We start from the raw sequence: 22,912 nt of genomic DNA, 5'->3' as shown, positions 1-22,912 counted from the left end.
CCGGCACTGACGCTGGGTGCTGAGCCGTGGTGCTGAGCAGGGCTGGCCCTGCCCTCTAGCGTCACGGGAGCTGCTCCCAGCAGGGCCCAGCCCCGTGCTGCCATGCGAGCAGGGCAGGTGCCACTGCCGGGAAGGACGGACGGAAGGTGGCAGGCATGGTGGCACCAGGTCCCATCCAGCCACTGCCGCAGAGGGGACAGGAGGGCGCACGGGGACCCCGGCACCATGGGGACCCCCCACCCAAACCCATCCGTGGGGTGCCCCAAGGGGCGGGCAGGCGGTGTCACGCCATCGCAGGGCCCTGCGCAGCGGGTTTTGGGGACATGCAGGCGCAATGGCACGCGGACGGCCGCTCCTCCCAGCACCCGGGTCGATAACCGGGCGGCCGAGGTGTTTGTGGGGCCGGCAGGGCGCGGGGGCTCGCCAATGAGCGCCCGGAGCTGGTTAAACTTGAACGAGGCACCGAAGCCTCCCCGAGGTCCCTGCCCTGGGGACTCTGACCCCGCGTAGGATCGGGGAGGGGACGCGGAGGCAGGCGGCGCCGAGCAGCCCCGCAGCCGCTGGGACAGAGCCGGGGAGCAGCGGGGCAGGATGGAGCCCACCGTGGAGCTGGCAGATGACCCCAGGTGGGTTGTGGGGAACCCCCCCGTGCTGCTGGGACGCTTTGCAGCTGCTTTTCGGAGCAGGATTTTGGGTTAAAGGAAGGGAGGCAGGTGGGGGGGGGGGGAGGCAGGGGGACCCAATGGGGCTGGGTGTCCCCGTGTCCCTGGCAGTGTTCCCCTTCTCCGCAGGTTCCCCCGCTCGCTGGTGGAGATGCTGATAACCAACTTCAGCGTGCCGGCAGCCTGCTTCTCCCTGCCGCCCACCTCCCGGCAGCTGCTGCAGGGTAAGCGGAGGGAGCGGGCGGTGCGGGGAGACCCTCCTTGTGTCCCCCTGGGACGGGGATGAGGGATGGAGGGGGATGCGGCAGGGACAAGAAGGGGGGAGGCAATGGGGTGCTGCTGGGGTCTCAGCTCCCACCCCAGAGCCCTGCCCAGGGGGTGGTGGTGGTGGAAGAGAGCAGTGAGGGGAGCAGTGGGTGGGTGACATGGGATGGGGGGGGGGGACCAAAGCACCGGCTCCGGCACTGCCAGATCCACCAAGGACACAGCGAGTGGCTTCCAGTGCTGTGCCAAAAGGGACCGCGAGGTGGGCTGGGGGCAGCACCCTGCTGCGGTGGCTCTGGGGAGGGACACACAACACGATTCGACCAAACCCCTTTCTCACCCCTCCCTGGCAGAGCTGGACATGGTCCAACTCTCCATCATGGGCTTGGCCACCATCCTGACGCTGGTGTCGGTCGCCATCTACGTGGAAGAGGCCATCTACCTCACCCACAAGATCCGCTGCCCCATCAAGATGAAGACCCTCCGCTGGAGCAGCTCGGCCCCCACGGTGAGCTGGGGATGGGGGCGGTGGGGGCGCAGCACCAGGGGCACCCGAGGGGTCTGAGCCCCCCCCGGGGATGGGGAGCGGCTGCGTGCCATGGCCACGTCTCCCCCAGGTTGTGGCCGTGTTCAGCTGCTTCGGGCTGTGGATCCCGCGCTCCATGATGGTGGTGGAGATGGCGACCACGATGTGAGTAGTGCCTGCCCCGGGGCGGTGGGGCTGGGGAGCCCGCGGGACCTGAGCACCTCTGTCCCTCATCCTCCTCCTCCTCCCCAGGTACTTCGCCATCTGCTTCTACCTCCTGATGCTGGTCATGGTGGAGGGCTTTGGGGGCAAGGAGGCGGTGCTCAGCACCCTGAAGGACGTGCCCATGGTGCTCAACACCGGGCCCTGCTGCTGCTGCTGCCCCTGCCTGCCCCGAATCACCATGAGCAGGTGAGGGAGGGCTGGGGCAGGGGCTTCACCCCCTGCTTCTGCTGGGGCAGAGGAGGAGGCCCCAGGCAGGGGACCTCGGGACGCCACCGACCTCTCTCCCCGTGCCAGGAGCAAGCTGCGGTTGCTGATGCTAGGGACTTTCCAGTACGCCTTCTTGAGGACGGCCGCCGTCTTCCTGGGGCTGGTGCTGTCTGCTGACGGGAACTACAACCCCGCTGATGTGAGTGCCGCGGCGTGGGGATGGGCAGGGTGACGTGTGAGAGGGGGGAGCCCCACCGCAGCCCCAGCCTCGCAGCCAGCGGCTCCGGCAGCCCAGCCGCATTTCCTGCCCCCCAGATCTCGGCGGAGAGCGTGGCGCTCTGGATCAACACCGTCGTCGGTGCCTCCACCCTCTTCGGGCTGTGGGCTCTGGGCATCCTCTTCCGGCAGGCCCGGCTGCATCTGACGGAGCAGAACATCAAGGCCAAGTTCACCTGCTTCCAGGTAAGCCTGAGCACAAGGAGAAATTCGCAGCACAGGCTGGAGGTTGGCGACGAGGTGTGCAGGGACAGGAGCTGCTGGTGGACGAGACCCAGGTCCAGCTGCGGGTGGGGACAGCAGCCTCTCACCGGGGGTGTTGTGTTTGCAGGTTCTCCTCATCCTGACAGCGCTGCAGCCCGCCATCTTCAGTATCCTGGCCAACAACGGCAACATCGCCTGCTCGCCGCCCTTCTCCTCCAAGGCCAGGTCGCAGCGTAAGTCGGGAGAGGCGGGAGCAGATCGCTCGCTCCTGGCCAAGCACCTCCAGCACGCAGCAGGGAGTGGACACGGCCAATGAAGACATCTTCGACCAACCCGTCTCCGTTTCTCGCTTTCAGAGATGAACATGCAGCTGTTAATCCCGCAAACCTTCATCCTGGCCGTGGTGACGCGGATATACTACCGCAAGCAGGATGACAAGCCGGGCTACCAGCCCTTCAACATCACGCCCACCAGCAGCAACGCCAAGGTGTGAGCGGGGGGGAGCACAGGAGGGTGCGAGGGGCAGAGCCCGGGGTGCTGCCCTCCCTGCACAGCCATCTCCTCCTCCTCCTGCGGCCCTGGGAAGCTGCTGGGAGCAAAGGCAGCAGAGGGGGAAAGGGCGTGTCAGCGGAGGGTGACAGGGTCCGAAACCTGAAGGCCATGAGCCAGAGGGAGCTGCGAAGCAGTCGTCCAGCCCCGGGGGGGCTCTTGTCTTGCACTGAATAAAGGTAACTCTGTACGTGGGTCTTGTGTTGGTCACTGGGCTCAGATCGTGGGAGGATGGAGCCCAGGGCAGCAGAGCCATGGCGCAGGGCTCGCAGAGGGCTGGGGCTGATGAGGTGCCCAGCACCCCCCACTGAAGCCCCTTCTCCCTCCAACCACTGCTAAGACGGCACGTGAGGAGGCCACGACGAGAGCTGGCTGGGCTAGAACAGCAAAAGGGACCTGGCACGCAACGAATAAAACGACTTTGCATTTATTTGGCTAAACACAGAAGCCAAAAAAACAACTCCAGAACAAGTAAGACACGGGGCTGTGCACGCAGGCCATACAGAGAAACCAGCACAGCGAACACGGATTGGGAAGAGCCAGCCCGAGGTGACAGCAAGAGTAGCTGATGCACAAGGCCAGGGATGGGCAGGGGATGGCAGAATGTGGGTGCTAAGGCCACACTGTGGGTGCTGGGCACCACCAGAGCTTCCTGCGACCAGCACCCTGGTGATCTCCCAGTGCCCCCCAGCACACTACCTCTGGCCGGTGCAACCCTGGGGAAGAGAAGAGTCAGAAAACCAAAGCTCCCAACTCCCACTCTTTCATTTCTTTCATCCATTTCAGGGAAAAAGTTCTCTTTCCCATCAAGGGGGGAAAAAAGTGACTCAAAGCTTTTTGTGGGTGGCTGCATTCAGAGTGAAACTGCTCAGCTGGAAGACACACCGGTGAGCAGTTATGAGACCGTCAGGCTTGACAGACTCCTGGCAACAGAGCATGACAGCACTTTCTAGGCACCAACGGTAGCGTTGGGCCCGGGAATCTGGTTTTGACAAGCAGCAACACGCAGGCAAGCAGCAAAACACGGGACTCGGTCACCTTGTTGGACAGCCAGACCCAGCTCCTTACGTGCGGCAGGTAGGACACCCAGCCCGTCCAGCAGGGAGCCCTTGTGAGCACCAAGTCTTCCCTGAGGGCAAGAGGCAGGGTTTGTCCCAAAGTCACCGCTACTGCCAGGTGTATTCACTGCTCCAACACCTGCCTCAGGTTACAATAAAGTCCTGACCCTCTAAAATGTCTTGGTAAGACAGGGCAGCTCTGGAAATGGGGCCAGTCCAGCAATCCAGGAGGAAACAAACAAAACTAAAAAGGAAAAAAAAAAAAAAAAAAAAAGACTGCTCTGGGATTTGAGTGTTTTTTTTTAATTTAAGTGCAAGGAGGAAGCAGGGATTATTGGTTACAAGAAACAGCTCTGTTATTCCAAGCTACACGTAAAACCATGCCTGGCTTCTTCCTAAGCGCCCCGGGTTGTGCAAAGACACCAAGAAACACGCAGGGTCTCCACAGAACAAGCCACCATCCAAAACACACCACTGTTACCCAAAATTACAGAACACTGTTGCATAACTTGTGTTTAAAACAGCAGCAAGGCTCTGAAGCAGCCTGGCCTTTGTGATCCGCCTGGGGAAAGCGACTTGACACCCCTAGTGAGGGAAGGGTGAAGGAAGGAAAGTGGGGAAGATAGGGAAGAGAGACCATGGGTGATACAAAATAAGTGCTCCACCATCATAAATAAGCCAGGTCAGTAAAGGCTGGCTCGTACCAAGGGACCGTTCTTTGCTCTCACAGCTTAAAGCCAACAGCAGCCAGCCACACTCCCAGAGCTGTGCACACCCCTGCTGAGAGAGGACCGAGTGGCGGATGAGGAATCCCCAAAATACCCTTTCTCACACAGGCTCTGGCCTCAGCAGAAGCCCAGAGCGAAGAGGTTTCTCTCCTACGAGACTCTGCCTCTGGGCAGCATGACAGAGCCCTCTGGGGGCATGCAGCCCTCTGGGCAGCATGACAGAGGAGCAGCAAGGTAAAAGCCAGCAAGCAGCAGCAGCCTGGGATGATTCGCCTCCCTGCTGCTCCCCAAGCCCCCCATCCCGCGTGGCAGAGCTCCCTGCGGGGCTGCGAGCCCTCCTCGCCTGCTGCCAGCACTGCAGGAGCTCACGGGGGCTCAGCCCAGCAGCTCCACCCAGAGACAAACCCAAAGGGAAAAGCGAGTGGGAGGTTCATGGGACAGCCAGCTGGCTGCGGGGACAGCGCGCCGAGCAGCTCGGGACCTGGCACGGGGAGGGAAACTTCCACCCGAAGAGCTGAGGGCCACAAAGCTCGACGCTTACTACACACACACGACAGCAGGCAGGACTAGGACCTTTCAAATGAGCAGAGCACACGTTTAAAATCTTAAAAAGCCGCAGCACTCTCTGATGTTCTTCCCGGCCTGCCTTGAGGAACGGAGTAAATGGGCAGGATTTGTGCATTTATTGCACAGGACAGGTAACACGGGACCGTCACCCTTCACTGGGCAGTAAAACGTGCCCCTCATCTGTCCAGCTGCACATACCGACAGACAGCAAACTGGCTGCGTGAATTCTTGTTTTGTCCTTATAGCAGCAACTTGACCAGTGTAAAGGACTGCGCCAGTCCTCAGAGCACAGCAACTGAAACACGGAGACGCGCAGAGCACAGCGCTGAGGGGCTGCGTGGACGGACAAACACTTAGGACACACCAGAGACTGGGACAAGGAACTTCTCAAAGGAGCACACACATTCATTTCCTACCTGGGCGCTCACACACCCGAGGAAACGCACAGACAAAGTGCCCTGAAACAAAGATTCATTCTCTTCTCTCCAACAGCAACTGAGGGCTCAATTTTAGCTCGAGATTTAGCAGTCCCGTTAAGATTAGCTGGAAAAGGCCTTTCCCCTGCAGCCGCCTGTGCGGATTTGGAGCTGCAAACGCTGCACACCTGCAGGGCGTGCGACTACGGTGCTGCGACTTCTTCCAGGGGGTGACTCGTGCACGCTAAGCTGGCAGCCCTCTCCCCAGCACATCCTCACCACGGCACGCCGGGAAGCTCGGCCAAGAGGCATGCCAGCGCTGCCGAGCCTGCCAGGTAAGTTCCTATCGGCTCCAGAGCAGCAGAGATGTCCCTGTGTCCTAGCAGCTTCTCTACGCAACTGCTCCCTGCATGCTGTCGAGGTCACCCTGGTTGAGGAACCGAGGGGTCTTTCATTTGGCAGTGGCACGGATACTGCCTGGGGCTGGGAGGGATAAGACAGAGGAGCTGAAAGAAAGAAGGGGCAGGTGGGTCTTACCACTCTCTGTCTCGCCTGGAGAGTTTAACAGGGGAAAAGAAACCAGAACAAGAGCCACACTCGAGCGCTATTCTTTGTGTTTTAAAAGAGTAGTTTCTTAAAATATAAAAACCATCTTTCCCCTGGAGACCACTAGAACGTAAACAATAAAAAGGGAATTTGGGGAGAAGGGAGAGGAGGTTCGAATGTGCTTCCAGGCAGCAGCCCTCACTAAGAGCAACGGGTGCCTCCGAGGCCCTGTGCTCACTGTCAGCCCTGTTCCTATGGCTCTCTTGCTCAGTTAGAGTTCCCCAGTGGGTCTGGACTTAGGATTCGGCGATTAGTGGGTCACAGCAAATCCCGGCTGGCAGCTTAATCCTCTTCATCCTCACTGATGTCGTAGGTGACTGCAGACTCGTTCCTGGAGCGGTTGGCCGGTGAGGAAGGAGGAGTCTTAGTTGAAAAGGGCCAGCGGAAGGAGGGTGACGGGGAGCGGTCGTGCGTGGGGCTGCTGCTGGGGCTCTGCTTGGGGCTGATGGCCTGCAGCATCCGGCCCTTGCCCTCCTTCAGCATGTGTTTCTGTGACGGAAGCAGGAGGGACGTTAGCATGGCTCAAACAGTGACGGAAATGGACACTGCTCACAGCCCGTGCAGAGTTTTGAGCTGTTGTGTCTCAACTCCTCATGCAATATAAGAGCAGAAACCCAAGCACGGTGCTATAGTGCCTTCGGACACTGCATCCACTTCCGCCATTACCCACTTTCAAGCACCTCTAGCATGAAGTGCCTGTGACATTTGGCCAGCACCACGGGACAGCCAGGCAAAAAACACTTGTTTCAGACCCATCCCGTCCCAGGCCAGTGACAAAGTGACTGTCAGTCTCTTTGCTCCGTGGCCTGCGGGACACAAGCTGGAGTTCGCAGACTCCAACTCCCCTTTCCCCTTCTCCCCGGGCAGCTCCTTACCAACGCGCCTTCTGGGCCAAACATCTCCAGGAAATTGCCAATGAACTCCCGGGACTTCTCTTCCCACTTCTGAATGAGATCAATACTCTTCTCCTCCACTTTCTGGACAAATTCCTTTGACTTCTCCTCCACATCCTTCACCCTTTTTTTCACCTTATCCACACGCTCCTGGAGGTGGTATTTCTTTTCCTGTTGAGTAAATGATGGATCAGAATACAGCTCACCAGATCTAAGTGGCGACCACCTCTGATCTGCGTTATTACACTGAACCGTTGCTTAAGACTCAGCATCTCCACCAGTTTTGTGACACTTCTCCCTCACTTCAGTGATGCTTCTTCCCTAGACTAAATGGCAGACATGCAGCGGGGCTGCGAGACGCTTTGTGGCAGGCCCTGGCACAGTCCACAAAGCAAGACTAAACCCAGAGATAAGGACTATCTAAGAGCAGTGCATGGAAGAGGGAAATATTTATAAAATATACAGATTAGATTTGAGGGACCTGCTGTAGGTCTCCTTGCATATCGTGACAGCACAAGGCTTTTTGCTGGGTGTTCGTAAACAGAGAGAGTTGGATGCCAAAGAGAGGCCAAGCAGCCGTTACCTCTCCTGTTTCATTTTGTATTTGATTGTATTAAAAAGGCATAGTGTCTGAGTGATAAGAAAAATGTTTACTACTTAAGAAAAGCCTCCTGCCATGCATTCTGCTTGTGTGCTGAAAGACGCTCAGTACAGGATCAGAGCACATCCTTCTCCCTTAACTCCTGCAGCTCCAGAGAGGGAATAGCACAGTAAGAACAGGATCAGATTTTATCCTAACAAATGCCTCTGCCTCGGGGAAGTGGCTGAGGGAAGGAGAGATATGAGGAGCTGCAGCTGCTGCCAGGAGCAACCAACACCTCACTCAGTTCAACAAAACACGCATTTTGCCACATGCCCTGGCCTCCGGCTCTCTCAACTGGTGAAATGTCACGAAGTGATTTCTGACAATAGAGCAGTATTAGCAAAACCCCAGCTCCTCTGGATGGGCCCACTCCTGACAGTGAGCATTCCAGGGGAGGAAGAAATCTAATTTCTACTACTATAAGGACACTAGTTTGGTGTAACTGTTTAGCTCTGCAGACTTGCTGCTCACTGGTATACAGCAGAAGCGTGCTACTGCTATGCAAGACACAGCTTCACACAGCTTATAGAACCATAGAATGCTTTGGGGTGAAGGAGGCCTTACAGATCACCTAGTTCTAACCCCCCTGAAGGGCAGGGACACCTCCCACTAGACCAGGTTGCTCAAAGCCCTGTCCAACCTGACCTTGAACACTTCCAGGGATGGGGCATCCACAGCTTCTCTGAGCAAGAAGTTGTGGTGAGACACACTTCGACTCACATTTATGAAACTGACGTTGAGCTCTTTAGCTGTGTAGCCCCGTTGCAGGTTCCGTCTGGCATAAACATCGTAGTCCCGCACAATGCGGGTGATGATATCTGATGTTGAAATCCCCTCGGTCCTCTGAGTTGGTGCAAACATGCCTAAAGTTGAGGAACAGGACTGAGGACAGCTGTAGCAAGACACATGGTAAAAAGCTGCTGCCACCTCTAATAGTAAACAACTTCTCCTGTGAACACTCCTAACCGTCCTCACACCATCATGACTCTGCCCTGGAATGCACAATACCTGGCTCCTCCTTTCTGCGAGTATGAGGAGGAACTAAGAAAGACCTAAGCATGTCAGAAACAATTTCGTACTCAAATACAAATATATCTTCTAAAGAAAAGCTCCAACTCTTCACTTCATGTGGTTTCGAAACTATTGACTACAACCCACTGCATTTAGAATAGCATGGTGACAAGGACAGAATAAGGGGTCCCACAATTTAACGGGTAGAAACATACGCCCTGATGGCTGGGTTTTGAAAGCTTAAAATAAACTGCCCCCCCCCCCAAGTAGTATAGCAATCAGCTAGAGGATCCACTCTGTAAAGTCTGTAAGATTCTCCATTCGTGAGAATCTATAAGACAAGCCGTAATATTTTGTCAAAAGGTGGCTGTGAATTCAATCACAGTAACAAGGTTGTACATAAAAATTAATGTAAGGCAATCCTTGATATGGCACGTGGAACAGTCTACGCCTGATGAACTAGTGCCCAAAGCTGTACTTCTTCCTGCCCTCAGAGCCTCCTGGGCAGACCGCGTCCCCACAGGGCCACTCTGCAGGGCACGACCCTGCCATACAGGAGCACAGGAAAAACTACAGCAGAGAATCTGACCCAGACTCACCTGCTTCTTTTATGTGCTTATATACATCATCGCTGCCAGCAGAAGAATAGGGGATGTCATCATGTGCAACAAAGTCGATCTGAAAATTAAGATCAACATGAGAATCAACATTTTATCTCGAGTACGCAAGTCTCCTGCTTTCTGCCACGGATGGTAACTTTTTGCTCAACACCTCCACTCAGAGGCGTGACCGAGAACTGCAAGACAGTTTCCCCCTGAAAAAACAACCAAGAGCAGTCACAAATGCTCACTGGCAACTGCATATCAAACTTGTTAGCACACAACGAAAAGGAAGGGCTGGGACTAAGGACACAGCTGCTCTAAGCTCCTGAGAGAAACAGCTTGTTAACGGCCACAGGGGGAAACTAAGCGTACTCGCCAGATGCTGTTTCACTTCCCAAAGCAGTTCAACAGATGTCAGAGACTCTTTTTACTTCATCTTACCTACTGATAAAAGACTCACAATACAGCTTGCCTGGTCTCCTGCTGCGGGGAAGCTGATGTAGATTTAATCTGGCACTGCTGAAAGCAGGGGGCTGGACCACACGACCTCCAGAAATCCCTTCCACCCAATGTTATGCTCTCCCTTTTTCATGTTGCACACCAATGTGTAACTAGCATCGGCTTCTCCTCGAACATAGAAAACCCTTTTGCCCTCTCAGGCTCCTTTACCTTGTCACTATCTGCCAGCTCAGCACACACTTCTAATCTTCCAAGAAGCCCCACCTGGTTCCCATAACCCAGCTCATTCTATATTTAAGGATCTTCAACAGAAATGGGTTGATCAGGCAGAGGTCACCCCCACGGATGAATTCTTGCTGTAAATAGCAAGCACAGACAGCAGCTAATCAAAATTCAAAGCAGATCAGATGCCACATATTACCCTGTGCTCTGCCAGGAATTCAGGGGTGAGCGTCCATGGTGCATTTCTCACCACTTCGTCCACATAGCGACAGTGCTGCACAGCATCGTACCGCTCGTTTTCATTCATCACCGTGAAGCCCTTGAAGTTATGGGTCAGCTCATCACTGCAGACTGAAGAAACAGGCACAGAGAAGAGTGAGACTGAGGTATTTACCCTAATACTTTGCAGAGAAAGGACCCTGCATACACCCCTGCCAAGCCAGACAATTCCAGCTGCTGACAGAGGCTGGTGCTTCCAAACCTAACTTCTAGCCAAAAATCACTAGAACCAGGGAGTGGTGACAGGGCACTAGACTCTCGAGCCATTCTAGGCAGGCTGAGCAAGGGGAATTGTCCATTTGCTTGGGGGATTTCTGCACAAGCTGGGGACCTGTACCCTAAGCCCTCAAGGTCCCTGGAGACTTCTTCAATGCTTATCAAGAAAACCAACCAATACAGAAGACAACTCTCCTGTATGAAATGACACCTGGGGTTCTACCTGGCAGAAACTTGCTTATTATCCTCTGCATGTCTCAGCTTTGGAAACTGGAGCCCGTATGAAAATAAAAATAAAAGTAAAACAAACAAACAAACAACAACAAAAAAAAAAAAACACCAAAAAACCCACCTCCCTAAACTTCTAATTTCATAAATAACACAACGCAGTCTAGCTCTTGGAAAACTAAAATGAAGAGTGAGTTCACTGTAAATTAAGTTCATTTAATTATGTTCTATGAAAAAAGTAAATGAACGACTCTTCACAATCTGCACATAATACATTGAGGAGGAAGCAGTTTCACTTGGTTATCAGACTCAAAAGTAAACAAGGGATTACCAGTCTCAGGGTATTGGATTTATTTATGTTCCAGACAAACAGATGATAAAGAGCGGGTGAGATTGCTCCCAGCTTGGAGCTAACGTTCACTTGGGCTGTGGCCTCTTGTCTCCCTCATTTCCTGGTGCAAGGGGAGCAGCTCACTGCCCTCCACAGCTCCCCAGTCTCCCGGAGGCAGAGAGCAAAATTACACATCTTAATTGGCATGTTAATAGTGTTACCTGAAGGTATTTTCCTGTCTGATGTACGTTTATGTACATAGCTTGTCTTTCTGCCTGCAAGATTTCTGAGTTTAGAGCGTTTTGAAAGTTTGATTAACTTTATCAGCTTTCCTCCCTCCTCTCCCCTTCCAGACACTACTGGAGCACACACAAAACATACAGAAGTACCACTGTAAAAATGCTCTCAGCAGTGAAACAAAACACAAAGACATTAATGGTCTGTCATAGAATCAGTTTCATTTTGCTGCAGGAAGTTAATGACAGTTGAGAAAACTAGTTAAAGGTATTCTCAGCTCCTGACACCTCAGCATTATTACGCAGCCTGACTAGAGGTCACCTCCTGATAGACAGCATCCACAGCCTGAGGTGTCTCTAGTGTCACATATCAGAAACGTGGGTGAAGGTACAGGCACAGAGGCACTGCGTGGACAGAGGCCAGCGTATTGCAGCAGCCAGAGGAAAGAGTTTCTTCTTTCCTGTTATATTCTTGAAGGAGACCTGGCTGAAACACCTCTGCTGGATCCCCTCAGGCAGCGAGCAGGATATTCCTGGTTTTATCTCAAGGACTTTGAATCTAATGAACAAAATATGAACTTTTTATTGGAGAAACAGGGGCTTTACTGACTGCCACGTGGCTACTCGTGTGCCCAAGGAACCACTGTTATCTTCATGCTCCTGGCAGGACCTGCTTGGGGTTAGCCAGAAGCAATTCCCAGCAGAGAGCTGGAGTGGGAGGGTGACTTGCAGGGAAATACTAGTGACACAAAGCTCAACCAGCCATGGGGGAACTGTTAACTGAGAGGCAGATGCTCAGCTGCTGCTAGTATATTTTCATACTCGGTGGTATCTGTCACAAACAGAGGGGCCAAGTTTGAACAGGCTGATGAGGAGTCTTTTCCTTGTGTTCTTTTGGTACAGGATTTCTTTCTGCAGATGTATCTTACTCTTAACATACTGCAGTAACACTTCGACAACAAAGTGGGATTTGGGACAACTGCAGGGACAGCCACCAAGGCCATGAAGACAAAAACCCTGTTATGCCACCTGTATGCACAACAGCGGAGGTTAACTGTGCTCCTATGACAGCCAAAGTCAACAAGATCACGCCTTACCTCCCACAATGAGGTATGTGTTTGGGAAGAGGTTTTTTGCTTGCATCAAGGCCCGGGCGTGTCCGGAGTGAAACAAGTCAAATATTCCATCGGCGTAAACTCTGACAGGGCGATCCACTGTGCCAAAGAGACAGACAGACAGACATTTGTGAAGATGCCTTCCTGGAGAAGTAGTTGCTGCTCATGCATGCATATGGGGACCTTCTGAAACTCAGGGGGGGAGTTGCAGGAAACTGGCAGGGTGCAGAGCCATAGCCAGGAAAGATTTGTGAAAATGGCTGGCTCTTTTCCTTCGCACATGGAAACAAACACAGCAGAGAACAGAGCTGAAATACAACCGTGTTCAAAAACAGACCCAAAACCTACCACATACCTACCATGAAGGGACACTAAAGGGAAAGCAAAGTCTGAATATCTCCCTCCTGTGGAATCTAAATGTAGCATTTTTTATTTATTTATTTATTTTTTTGCACAGCAAGGAGATACAAGAGGGGAACTGGCCAAAATGTTTTGTAGGTGCCTGATTTCCCCTACCAGCCAGGACCGCATCTCAAGACCTTCTCAAAATCCTCCTCTCTACAGCCCACTGCCACAGCTTCCACGTCTGGTTGAGGGACCAGGCTGTTCTGATTCCCCACCAGCATCATTGGTTCCCTACAGTCTAATGAAGTGTGTGCCTGTATCTGAAAACCCATCTGGACTACTCAGAGAAAGGCAAACACAATTCTGCTGAACTGCTGGCATGCATTGAAATCATAGATTAATAAGGAGGAACAAAGGCCATCAGCCCATCTCTGACAGGGTAAATCGTAGCTCCTCCCTGAGGTCAGCACAAAGATAAGTTGAGATAGAGGAGTACTGCCACGTAGCAGCAGGAGTCTCCCCGACTTCTGGTCCCCTGGGGCCACACGGGGCTCCGGCTCTCTTGTTGCTGGTGACAGAAAGCCACATATTCTTGTTATATGACACTTGGGAATGGGCTGCTGCTCTCTGGCCCAGTTCACGCAGACTGATTCAGAGGCACACCAAAGCTGCAGAGAGGAAGGGGCAGAGAGAAGACCCATCAAGAGAGCCGAAACCTCCTGGGTCTGGGAAGGGCTCTGACTGCACCTAGAGACAGAGCATGGGAGAGGAAGACTTGATGCAAAGGGAAGGATGTTAAGTTGAAGCTAAGCAGAGGAGTCAGCCTGAGGACAGCCTCTTCCAGTCATTTGTCAGCAAATCTGCCTCTGTCTGAAGGTGCCAGGAGGCTCTGGAGGGCCAAGGATCCGAAAGCCTAAGACTGCAAGAGCTTTCTGTATGCCAGGAGAGGGCTGGCCCTGGCACGCCCCTTCATTAAAGCGCAATTATGTTCTGGGAATTGGCTGGGACATCTGTCTCTTTTCCTCTGTACCTGCAGCAGCCACAGTTGCTGAGCACAGGCATAAACAACAACAGGGAAGCATGCAGTGTATTTTACTCTTAGCAGGCAGGAGAGCCATCGATGTTGAAATCAGAGACCTTTGTGCAGGTTCTGGAGACTTTCAGCTGGGAGACTAATGCGGACTGTGAAAAGCACTGGATTTCCAGAAACTCCTGCAGGAAATCACTGCCAGATCTCATTCTAAGCTGGCTTCTCTCTCAACATCAGCAGCAGTCAGGTAATCAGAAGTGCGGCATTTTTATAGTCTCAGGGTCTCCATAACGGAGAGGCCAAGCAAGACAGCACTGTCTGCACACAGCTTGGCAACAGAGGGCAGCCATCCTTCAGGAGGAGCCAGTCCTGCCTCTGCTTCCCTGATGGACTTGCAAAGAGCACAGTTTCTCCCAGTTTGTTTTATAAAATAAAAGGGCACGTTCCTGCTGTGGGAGTAGCCTATTTTGATTAATGACACTGACTTTCATTCAAATCCAGGCTAGAATGGGATACTCTGGACAAAGACATATGTTGGTTTTACTTGGCATTTCAAATTCCAAAAGAGATGACTTTTAAAGTGCCTAACTTTAAGCTGCTTCAGACAAAGTAGCACAGAAAAATGTTCAGCTCTGACAGTACTCTTTAGCTGTCAGTGGCATAGGAAAAGCTAAAATATGAATATTTATTTACCTCAGAGAATCTTACTGACAAAGGTACAACACCTCACACACAGAGCCTCCAATTTCAGCTGAACTGGCAGACCCAATTTCACATAGAAAGAGTTATTTAACCACTAAAGCATGAATAAAGTCATGGGCTGCAAACCTGGTCTTACACAGAAGGTTGGATCAGTCTCAGGTATCAAGAGTCAAACCTCTTCCCCAAACCCAACATTTATACAAACCCCGTCCAGTCTGGTTCTTACTTACAAGGGGTCCCTCTCATCGCTTCTTCATACGTCACTCTGATGTATGGCTTGGTGTAATCGATTTCCACTTCATCTGAAAACGGAGCTGGTTCCTTCAGTCCCTAAAAAGCCAGAGGTGGTCAGCCGTGAGAATGCAAAGGTGAGCGCGCTACGTAGCAGCAGCAAGGCAACTGCAGTGCTCTAGGCACGGAGTGACTTACTGTGTCTGCATGATTCGAGCACGTGTACTGAAAGACTAATTAGTGTTAAACCTCAAAACAGCCCTGCAGGGCGATTAGCCTGAATTTGACAGGGGGAGCTTCAGCAAACCTCACTGTCACGGCTGTGACTTTGCCCACCCGGGCAAGACAATCACTTTGCTGTACTTGTGTGCCTGTGCTGTGATGTGCAAATTCTAACAGCTCCTCAGTTTGAATACACAAATGAGCAAAAGAGCAATACCAACAGCAGCACAAATCCCCAAGGAACACGTGCATCATCTCCCTTTTCTGAGGCATATGTAACAAGAGACTGACCTCGATCTGTGGCAGAACATATCCTAGTGCTGCAGGAAAACCTCGCTAATCTACTAGCCTGATCACGACAGTTACATTTAATCAGCAGCTGAAGTCCAGGTATCCTTTCTGGTCTCCTCTGAGCGGGAACAAAACATCTGACCTCCCCATAATGGAACAAACAGCTCAACTTCCTTCTCGCAGGAAGGTGTGAGGCAGCAATGCCTTCTCTTTCCTGAGCCAGAAGGCTGGGAAACAAGCCTGCAGATCGTTACAATAATACCTTCAAGCTGCAGAAAGCTAATCAGCAGTTTCCTCTCTGGCTTCCTGTCCCATTGCAGCGTCCTGCCACAGTACCCAGCACCGCTGCAACCAGAAAGACCACTGCTAGTACTGTTAATGTCAGCCCTTATTACAGTGCTCCAAGTGAGGTGCAAAGGAAAAGCAACCCACTGACCACTACGCTGAAGCAAACTGACGCTGCTGAAACCTCCTTTAACAGGAGCATCTTCTGAGGCTCTGGTACCCACATTTCACACACCACCTCCTCTGGTGGGTCCCTATCGTCAGGTCCTCTCTCTCCTTTCCTCACTGCCATGATATCTGGTACTTGTGAATAAAACCAGACTCTTTGCAGCTTGGTTGTCATGTATGTGATACAAAGCTAGGAGTAATAGCATAAAAAACTACCAAAATTATCAGAGAATCACAGAGAAATGCTCTCAAAAGCTCCTGCCAACCTCACCCTTCCTCTGCAGCACCTACAAAGGTCAGGACAACCAAATGTGCACAATAAAACAGGCTGGGTATTACCTGTTTCATGCTGTTCATATAGATAGATGCTTTATTTCTAACACAGGAGAGACACAAAACTGAAGAGCAAGTGATTTCCATGGAATAACCCTTATGCTTCTCTTTCCTCACTGAAATATGCGGAATTTTCAAGAGGGACGGGATGGATCTTTATGGAAGTCAAGGATATTAAGGCCCTGTGGAATAAGTCATGCAACAGCTCAATCCTCCACTTCCAACACTGTTAACATCTGTCAAATGTCTTGGGACAGCACTGAAGTACTCCCCAAGAGCAAAACGTTATCCAAGAGGAAAGCCGTGACACATCACCAAATTTTACCAAGGACTATGACCCCAGTGTGATGTGGCAGGGACGGTAGTTGCTTCTCACAGAGATAAGGAAAGAGCAACCAGCAAACACGTGATGCACAGGAGAGCTCAAGGAAAAGGAGCAGAGAAGAGCTGTAGAAAACCCATCACCACAATGGTTGGCAAGGACAAGATAAAGTCAGCTCTTCACAGTGACATTAGCTGAGACAGATGACCTTTAGAAGAGACTCCAAGTTTGATCTAGAAGGAGAAATACTTTCCACTTATTCTCTTTTAAACATTCCTGAAGTATCAGCAACATAAATGCAGCATCCTGCCACACAAGGGAATCAAAGAAGTCATCTTCCCAGTGTTGCAGACAGTGGTTTCAGCAGCTTTCTTCTGCAGGTGCTAACAAACTTCAAGCCCACCAATGGGTCCCCTGCCTTGACGTGGACTTTCTGCTAGGTACACGAGTTGTTACGTACTTTTTTGGGTGTATTTCTCCCTCCTGCTGGCCACTGAGAAAAGCCACCTATGTGAAGAGCATGCTTCCTCTTGTAGCACGTGGATATCTATATGCATGCCTCTTTGGGTGCAGATTAAGTGACTACAAAGAGGCTGACCAGACCACAAAAGCAGCTTAGCAACGCTCGCTTCAGATATAATTTAAGCCCATGTTGTAAGCATGTTATTAGTATGAGCAAAGGAAGATTTCAAACTGGCTCTACAAGAAGCATAGCTACTGTCATTTGCTTCTCTCCTCCCCCTTGTTTTCCGTCTCCACAGAAACCCCATAACATTTATCTTCCTGCTGCTAAGACTTCAATGTGTAATCTCCAGGCACCTACAGCTCCTATCTCTGCTTACTTACGAATGAGCGCCGGGACATTTTTGGAGGGATTCCATCCAGCTCCGTCGCCCCGTTGGGGCCGGATCCATCTTTTCTTCTCTTGCGGGAATTCAGCCTGGAGGAGGTCGGCGGCTCCATCTTGCCAAGCGCGTCCAGTAGGAACTGGGACAAAATGAAGGAGAAGAAAAAAAGAAAAAAGGGAGGGGAGGGAGAGATATTTCTTAGCTCTTCCAAAGCAAAAAAAAAAAAAAAAATAAAAAATCAGTCAACAGCAGGCACAGCGTACAGAAGGTCAGTGCAAAGACACAGCCACCTAACAAGGGGCTTAGCCAGTTGTATTTGGCATCAGCTGCCAAGGCTTGACAAACAGTGCCTGGTGGGAATACGGAATCATTGAGTGCAACTCGGGGCTCTTCTGCAGAGCGGGAAGTGTGCAGCAGTCAGCTGGCTGGAGACAAACTCACCCAAGAGTTGCAGTGCAAGTTATAAATCAACAGAACAATGCTCATTATGCTGTTTTAGCATCTGAAAGGCAAGCTGAGGATTAAGGCATGCCCAGTCCACATCCAGCCCTCCCCCAGCTCTTTTCGATGACACCGAACGCAAACACTTCTACCCCTCAGTGCTGCAGCCCCCGCTTCGAGACGCCGGGTCCCCGCGCAACCCCGATGCGAGGAAGAAGCCGGTTTAAGCAGAAGGACAAGGGGAGGGGAAGGAGCGAAGGGGTGCAACCCACGGTCATAACTTCACTAACGAGACGGCTTGCTGTTTGCTTTGCTGTTTGCGCAAGACCAAGCCGCGGCTCAGCGGGGACAGCTCACCTTGGGATGGCTGCCACCATCCTCCCCTCTCGTCCCCTGTCCCCACTGCAGCGGTGACTCAGCTGGTGGCGAGGCAGCTGCTGTCACCACATTCGGGCACACGCTCACTCCTGGCACTTTATGTACCAGGTTGTAATTAGTTCAGCTGAACCGTTTCTGCGATGAATGGGCAGACAGACGGCCAGCTTGGGACAGAAATCGCGGCAGCCCTCTGGCCGTGAGCTACCCTGGCGTGTGAACCGGAGTTACCGTACGCTGCTGTCTTCCCAAAGGGCCCCGGAGCATTAGGAAGTACTCCGCACAGCTGAAGCAAAGCTAGGGATTTATAAAATGCGTGACAGCACACACTCCCTTTTCAGCTGCTGAGATAGAAAGAGGCGCTGCGTTTGCAGAGGCTGTAAGTGAAGAGCAGCAGCTAAGTCTTGTGCCTCCTGCCCACCTGAGCTGCGCAGCTCCCAGCGCGGCAAGCAGCATTTTGGAGCTGCGAGCAGCACGAGCCCTCCCTCCACCCAGGAATGATGATTACGTGCATGCCTCTACACCCTTCTAATAAGAGCCAGGTGGAATGTAAAACTTCTCCCCACCCTTTGCAGAGGATGTGCTGGAACACGTTAGGCGGGGCAGTGCGAGGGAAGGGGACGGGCAGCGTCCCTCTGCGCAGCCTGTCCACGGGGTAAAGCTCTGCTCCTCGGCCGCCAGCGAGCCTGGGCTCTGCGAAAGGGAGCTGGTAAGAAGCAGATTTAGGGGTTGGGCTTACTTGAATCCAAGTTAAGGAATGTCCCCAGGTAAGGAGTCAAATGCAGTTTAGTAACACACGAGCACAACTCTCCCCACCTAGCACCAACCAGGCGGTACCTTACAAGCAGGTGTAGGGCCAAGTGCCTCTGGTGTGGTGTTACCTGCAGGTACGTACCCCAGGCTGCTCTGTTAGACCTAACGTAGGGCACTAAGACCACAAAAAGAGAATCTTTAGGTGAGCGGGAAGCCAAAAAACACTGGGGAAAGACAACAGTCCTGTCGGAAACTGCCCGGTTCACCTAAAAGCAGCACAATTCTGTTTCTGGTGGAAGCAACCTTAACGTTGATGGAAAGAGTGGGGGAAAACAGCTGTAGGTTTTCTCGACTACCTGGCTGGTGGATGGCACACAAGCGCTCTCCCTGCCCTGATGTTACAGGCTAGACCGTGCTGAAGGAGCCTCTGCAGAGTCTGGAGAGCTTGGCTGGGCACCTCAGGAGTGACGCAGCTCTGTTAATTACTCAAATTAATGCAGAAATTAAGCAGTAATTTTACCTCTTCGGGGCTCTAAAACCTTTACCCTGTGGCTAGCGCGTTTCCGGGAACTCCTCCCAGCACCAAAGTTATTAATGAAAATAACTGGGAACAAGTTGGAAAACAAGCCATACCTCACTGCGATAAAGCTACTGCTCTTGGAACAATTTTTTTTTGACCCAAAGGACTAAAATAGCACCCTAAACAATTACTTCCTAACAATGGGATGCAGCATCTGTAGCTGAGCTGAACACATGAGCACGCATCTTTGCTTCCCCAAATGAGTAAAACACTGCCTGTTCTAAAATTAATTACACTTGCAGCAGATGGGGAGCAGGGAAGGACAGATAGCTCTGAAAGCTTATTCTGAAAAACTCCAAGACAAAGAACTGGCATAACCAGAAGAAATGGCCCTGCTGTAAAACATCAACACTGTTCCACTTTGCCTAACGCATCAACCTCTTGCAGAACCGAATCCGTGCTCGACACGAGAAAGTGCTCTCTAGGAGCAAAGCTAACAAGTGCCCTATCAGGGAAGGCCCAAGGGGCAAATCCCAGCCTCTGCGCCGCTTTACAGAACGCTTGTGGCTTCGCTTCCGAAACTCATCTCTTTGGTGCGCACCCTGTATCAAGGAAGTGCCCTCCATCGCCTGCCTGCTGGCTCACCCCGAGCTGAGAGCTGCATGGGCTCTGCCAGGAGGAGCCGACTACAAAGCTCAGGGCATTTCCCACAGGAACGCAGCCACTTCTTGGGGGGGAGAAAGGACAGGCATTGAGCAGCACAAGGAAAATTAATTTTTTTTCCCCTTAGCGCGAGTTAAGTAATCATCATCTGAGCTGGAATTTCACCACAGCACCTGTGGCATACGGACAAGGTCCCAGAATTGGTGCAGCAAATCCTGTTGCTTACCAAAGCCTTACCTCAGGGACTGCTCCTTCCCAGGCAGCTGTGATGTTTTGTTTAGCCCCAAGTGTAGGCATTCGCGGTGTCGCAGGACTCTGCCTCGCGTGACACCACAGGAGCAGAGCAGATATTCCTGCATCCCGAGCCCACTGATGGAACGGGGACCTGACTCATCTGCATTCTTTGTGTTTCGAGACTCGAGGGATTTCTCGAAGAATATTACGATTTGCAAATCTACGTGCAGCAGCAGGATTTCTCCTGCCGCTTCTGCTGCGTCTTGCTTGCAACAAGGCAAAATAAAACCTGCTACTTAAACTCGAAACACGTACGAAACAAGAGGTGGCTGCCACAACCCCGTAAGCGCTCCAGCCCCGAGCTGTTGCATTTACCAGCAGAGAAGAAGGTCAGCAGGAGGCCGGCACACCGGGACACCGAGCCCCCGACCCCAGGCTCCACAGCCTGCTCGCACGCTCCCGTCGCCCGCTGAACTCGGAAGGCGTTGTTAGCACGGTCAGATGTGACTGTCATGTGCTGCTCTGCCTACAAGATGATTCCACTATACAGAAGCAAGCCATTTCTCTTCTGCTGACTCATCCGCAGGCAAATACTACTAAACTTTGCACTCTGGCAGCTGTCCGCGGTGAAGAATTGCCCTGACACATGGAAGGCACGAAGCGAGAGCCTCAGGGAAAAGGAAGAGGTCCTGTCACCTCAGATAATTCCCCTGCCAGGCTGCAAAGCACCAACCTACCCTGCATTCCTCAGCCATGGGGAGAACAGACTCTGTATTCTGCTCTCCATCTCCAGCCCCCAATTTATGATTAATCTCACTGGTATGCATCTCTGTACAGATCCGCTGTAGACAGGAAGGCTCAGAAGAAGTTAATGACAAGGCTCGTCACAGACTCCTCTAGATACTGATGAAAGGCTGTTTACAAGATGGGGGTTAACCTGTACGTAATTACTGGGAGAGATCAAGATCTCTCTTCAGTCGGTGTTTAAAAATCTTGCCCAATCTCCACGCCAACCTCATTCACAGCCCAGCCTTGCCCGATGCCCCAGACCGAGGGCAGCGGCACAAAAAGCGAGTGGAAACGGCCAGACTGCGGCTGTCCCTACGCTCGGTGCCTGCTCTGCTCCGAGCCCTCGAGCCCCTCACAAAGGTTCGGCGGGGTCTGGCACACACCGAGCCCTGCTCACACTCAAAACACGGGCCGCTTCGGCTACTTGCGATGTATTTATTAGCAGTCACACGCAGACCTGGTACCAGCACTCTGCGGTCAATGGAAGGATGCCGGGCGCCACCCGAGCCCCAAAGGCTCGAGGTGATTCTCGCTACCGCCGCCACAGCCGAGCAGGGTGCTGTGTGATCACCGAGGCAGTGCTGCTATGAAGTATAAAAAAATAAAGGAATTGCCGGCAGGACCTTTTCGGTGAATTCGCAGCCCTGCTGGGCATGCCGTAACCTGGGGCACCGAGCGCCCCGGCACACAACAAGGTCTCTGCTGCGGTTTGCAGGAGCAGGTTTCCGGAGGATATCGCAGGTTTGGGGCTTGCTGAGGGGCCGTAATGTACAAGGATGGGCGGTCGTTCTGCCGGACTTTCGGGTTGCTCCTCGTGTTTTAGGGTCCGCCAGCAGCGCCTACTGAGAGCTGGGTGCCAGCCTCCCTCAGGAGGGCTGCCCATCGCCACCAAGCCCCCCAGCCACCTTCAGGGCTCACCCTGCGGTGACACCGAGACCATTACAACCCCCTCCTTGCGCTGAGAACCTTCCAGCCCACACGTTTTACTAACCCTGCGATTATTCTCCGGTAAGCACCGCGCAGGCATTCACAACACGTTTCACCACCAAACCCAGCGGCCACCCTCCGACCAACCCCCCCACGGGTGCCCCCTTTCGGACCGTGCCCTGCCCGAACCGCTGCCCACCCCCCGGTCCCGAATTACGACCCCATTAACCCGCCCCCCCGCCCCCCCGGCTGCGGGGCGAGCACCGCCCGGTGCAGCCCCCCGGGGCCCTCCCGGTGCGGGTCCCTGTCGTACCCCCCCCCCCCCCCCCCGTCCCCACACACCTTCACCCGCCGCCGCCCGGTGCCGGAGCCCTGGAGCCGGAGCCTCCCGGTGCCGGTGCCGGTCCCGCCCCGCTGCCGCCAACGGGGCGCGGGCGGAGCCGCCGAGCAAGGCCCGGGCCGCAGGAAGGGACCGGCGGCGCCCCGGGAAACCGCGGCCCGAAGCCGCGTTCCGGGCCCGCAGCGTCCCCGCCGCCTCCCTCCGAGCCCCGGCTGACTCCTCGGCCGGGCGAGGTGGAGGGGGTCGGGGCAGGGGTTCCGCAGGGTTTGGCTGCTGGGTGACAAAGTCAGCAGGTGGATGGGGTGTGCGGGAGAACGCTGCGGCTTGCAGCCTTGCTACGGCAGGGCGAGCATCGAGGATAAATGCTGCAAGTTATCAGAGGGGTACCGCGTCCCAGAACCGGCTGCAGGACCCCTGGTGCTCGCCCTAAAGGCTGACAGGGACCAGGCTGTATTGTTCACAGCCCCTTGGTTTTTCTCCGGGGGAAACACGCTATCCATTACCCTGCTGCTGTTACGGGTAACTGGAGTTACCAGACTTAGACCTGTGCTTTGTGCAATCTCTTTGTGA

The 22,912-nt window shown here is 53.2% G+C and overlaps 2 protein-coding genes across 3 annotated transcripts; one reads left to right on the top strand and one right to left on the bottom strand.

Moving 5' to 3' along the window:
* Nucleotides 1-591: 591 nt before the first annotated feature.
* Nucleotides 592-2,857, top strand: SLC51A (solute carrier family 51 subunit alpha). The gene is made up of 9 exons (XM_035544994.1): nucleotides 592-626; nucleotides 792-886; nucleotides 1,280-1,434; nucleotides 1,544-1,617; nucleotides 1,705-1,863; nucleotides 1,972-2,083; nucleotides 2,200-2,346; nucleotides 2,492-2,597; nucleotides 2,721-2,857. Exons 1-9 carry the CDS (start codon nucleotides 592-594, stop codon nucleotides 2,855-2,857), a joined length of 1,020 nt encoding a protein of 339 aa, XP_035400887.1.
* A 3,515-nt stretch (nucleotides 2,858-6,372) lies between these two features.
* On the bottom strand, nucleotides 6,373-22,473 carry PCYT1A (phosphate cytidylyltransferase 1A, choline). 2 transcript variants are annotated; one of them, XM_035544990.2, is made up of 9 exons: nucleotides 22,345-22,473; nucleotides 17,299-17,439; nucleotides 14,831-14,930; nucleotides 12,506-12,622; nucleotides 10,318-10,469; nucleotides 9,435-9,513; nucleotides 8,545-8,687; nucleotides 7,164-7,352; nucleotides 6,373-6,777 (listed from the first exon to the last, which is right to left on the bottom strand). In XM_035544990.2, the coding sequence occupies exons 2-9, from the start codon at nucleotides 17,413-17,415 to the stop codon at nucleotides 6,571-6,573; spliced, it is 1,104 nt and encodes a 367-aa protein (XP_035400883.1). In that variant the 5' UTR covers nucleotides 17,416-17,439; nucleotides 22,345-22,473; the 3' UTR covers nucleotides 6,373-6,570. The 2 variants fall into 2 exon arrangements, with proteins under 2 accessions (XP_035400883.1, XP_035400886.1); XM_035544993.2 differs by lacking the exon at nucleotides 22,345-22,473 and adding an exon at nucleotides 20,662-20,758.
* Nucleotides 22,474-22,912: the final 439 nt, after the last annotated feature.

Source organism: Cygnus atratus, chromosome 9 (genome assembly GCF_013377495.2).
Source record: "Cygnus atratus isolate AKBS03 ecotype Queensland, Australia chromosome 9, CAtr_DNAZoo_HiC_assembly, whole genome shotgun sequence".
NCBI lineage: Eukaryota > Metazoa > Chordata > Aves > Anseriformes > Anatidae > Cygnus > Cygnus atratus.
This window is presented reverse-complemented; position numbering and strand designations above follow the sequence as displayed.